The sequence below is a fragment of the Sphaeroforma arctica genome (assembly GCF_001186125.1).
Source record: "Sphaeroforma arctica JP610 unplaced genomic scaffold supercont1.116, whole genome shotgun sequence".
NCBI classification, from domain to species: Eukaryota; class Ichthyosporea; order Ichthyophonida; genus Sphaeroforma; species Sphaeroforma arctica.
Window position 1 is genome coordinate 96,110 of NW_014040442.1, and position 2,440 is coordinate 98,549.

At 43.9% G+C, this 2,440-nt stretch overlaps 1 protein-coding gene across 1 annotated transcript; it reads left to right on the forward strand.

The window, feature by feature from the left end:
• Positions 1-1,726: 1,726 nt before the first annotated feature.
• Positions 1,727-2,083, forward strand: SARC_02554 (hypothetical protein; the record flags this gene model as incomplete). Its single annotated transcript, XM_014303685.1, has 1 exon — positions 1,727-2,083. One exon carries the CDS (start codon positions 1,727-1,729, stop codon positions 2,081-2,083), a length of 357 nt encoding a protein of 118 aa, XP_014159160.1.
• Positions 2,084-2,440: the final 357 nt, after the last annotated feature.

Here is a 2,440-nt window from a genome sequence, read left to right on the forward strand (position 1 = left end):
CGAATCCTCACCGACAAAGTCATAGAGGAAGCCACGAGAATCACAATAAGTGTACCATGGTATCCAAATGCGACGTGGTTCCTACCATCGATTTATTTGCAGCAGCACACAATGCACATACAGAAAAGTTCTACACCAAAGAACAGAATGCAATACTCCAAAAATGGGCAGATGAATTAAGCGCATGGGCGAATCCTCACTGACAAAGTCATAGAGGAAGCCACGAGAATCACAATAAGTGTACCATGGTATCCAAATGCGACGTGGTTCCCCAAATTCTTGTCACTATTTGAGCAAGACCCGATGATAGTCGAAAACACGAACAACACATTCCTAAAAACGGCACAACAGCCTGCGGCAAAACACCATGAGGGGTCACACTAGTAGCCAAAATAGGCACAAAGTTACCATACTTTGATCAAAAACTAGAAAACTCAGCCGCAAAAAGTGCGTCCGTACAAACTGCGGACGAGTCGACAGAACTAGACACAGTCACATATGATAACAGAGCTACCTTGATAGCTCAATACCTTACCGTGGGTCACTACCCCGTTAAAGAAACAGTGAACAAACTTTAAATTAGATGGTCACACATGGTCATGCCAGAAAAACGTGCCAATCAATACATTGAAGGCTGTGTACCATGTCTCAATCAAATAAATCACAAGAAGGTGTTCCAACCCTTACAATCAATGCACAAAGTTACCATACTTTGATCAAAAACTAGAAAACCCAGCCGTAAAAAATGCGTCCGTACAAACTGCGGACGAGTCGACAGAACTAGACACAGTCACATATGATAACAGAGCTACCTTGATAGCCCAATACCTTACCGTGGGTCACTACCCCGTTGAAGAAACAGTGAACAAACTTTAAATTAGATGGTCACACATGGTCATGCCAGAAAAACATGTCAATCAATATATTGAAGGCTGTGTACCATGTCTCAAAAAAAAATCACAAGAAGGTGTTCCAACCCTTACAATCAATAACGGCCGCATTCCCGGGCGACAAGATACAAGTGGACACCATTGGTCCCTTGATAGACTCGAATAGAGGCAACACATGCGTCCTGGTTTGGCTCGATATACACTCATCATGCTATACTTAGACCAATGATGGACAAGTCGGCGGCAACTGTCACATGAACACTAGTTCCAATCATGTGTGAACATGGCTTTCCACAAGTCATACAAATGGATCAAGGCACAGAATACGTGAATGACATACTCTCGGAAATCATCGAGCCAGCACCGTCACAACACCTAGTGTACAGACCGTACCAATCCATAGTAATGGGAGCAAATTAGCGTTTACATTGAGACCTCATACCCTTACTGCGGAAATTTGTTGAATAAAATCCAGGCAACTGGTGTTCACGCCTTCCATTTGTTCAAATGAGCCACAACCTACGTTCATCACACAGACACAAATAAATGCGTTTCAATGTGTACTATGGACGGACGACGACACAACAAACTATCCGATTATAACAACAATCAATGCACCCGGTACAACAGTACCATGGGAAACACGACTGAAGAATCTAGAAGAGTCGATACGATCACACCTAGAAAATGTTGCACAATATCAAGAAAATATGCGCGCAGCATATGACCGTAAATACCGAGAGAAGTATGTACACTTCAAGGATGGGGACATTGTGATGGTTCGTTACCAAGGTGAAATGAATAAAATGACAGCACCATACGGATGACCTTACAAGATGATGAGCAAGGAGGGCAACGAGTATTTTGTATGTAACCTTGATGGGACTTTAGCCCCCGAATATCTTAACTCGGTCAGTGATGAGCTAATCGGACTAGTCAAGAAAGCCAATGCTGTGGAAGAATTCACCACGAACAGTCAAGTACAACCATCGGAAGAAACTCAATTCTCCTCGACACTTGACCACAGACCATCCACAAAAGATGATGAATCCCAGGAACACCTACTGCAATGGCCGGATGGGAAGCGTACCTGCACGCATGAATCAGACATCACAGATGCTGATATTCTTACACTATATACCGACAGCGTACCAGACGCAAGCGAAGGCAATCGAGGCCGACGAAGTCAATAGCAACGAGCACTAATGAACGATCAGCGAGCAACAGGAAGCGCACGAGGCGGGGAAATTAACCAAGTTTTACTGACACCGAAGGGCACTCCCACTTTTCTCACCTTGAAGCATGCTCCGCCTACAAGCCAGAGAGATAAGGACCAAAGACTCGGTTATAGAGCCACCGTTGAGATGTGTTTTCATAAGCCAAGTTGAGACCAACCGAGAGCACATGTCAAGACTGGCTCCGACGAGCATGATTGAGAACTCGCGTCATATCATAATTTAAGATTAGGCAATATGTAAGAATAGATAATGGTGGCAGGTTTTTCATCTTAAACCAGGGAAAAGTTTTCCCTGTACAAAAACACCAACCTC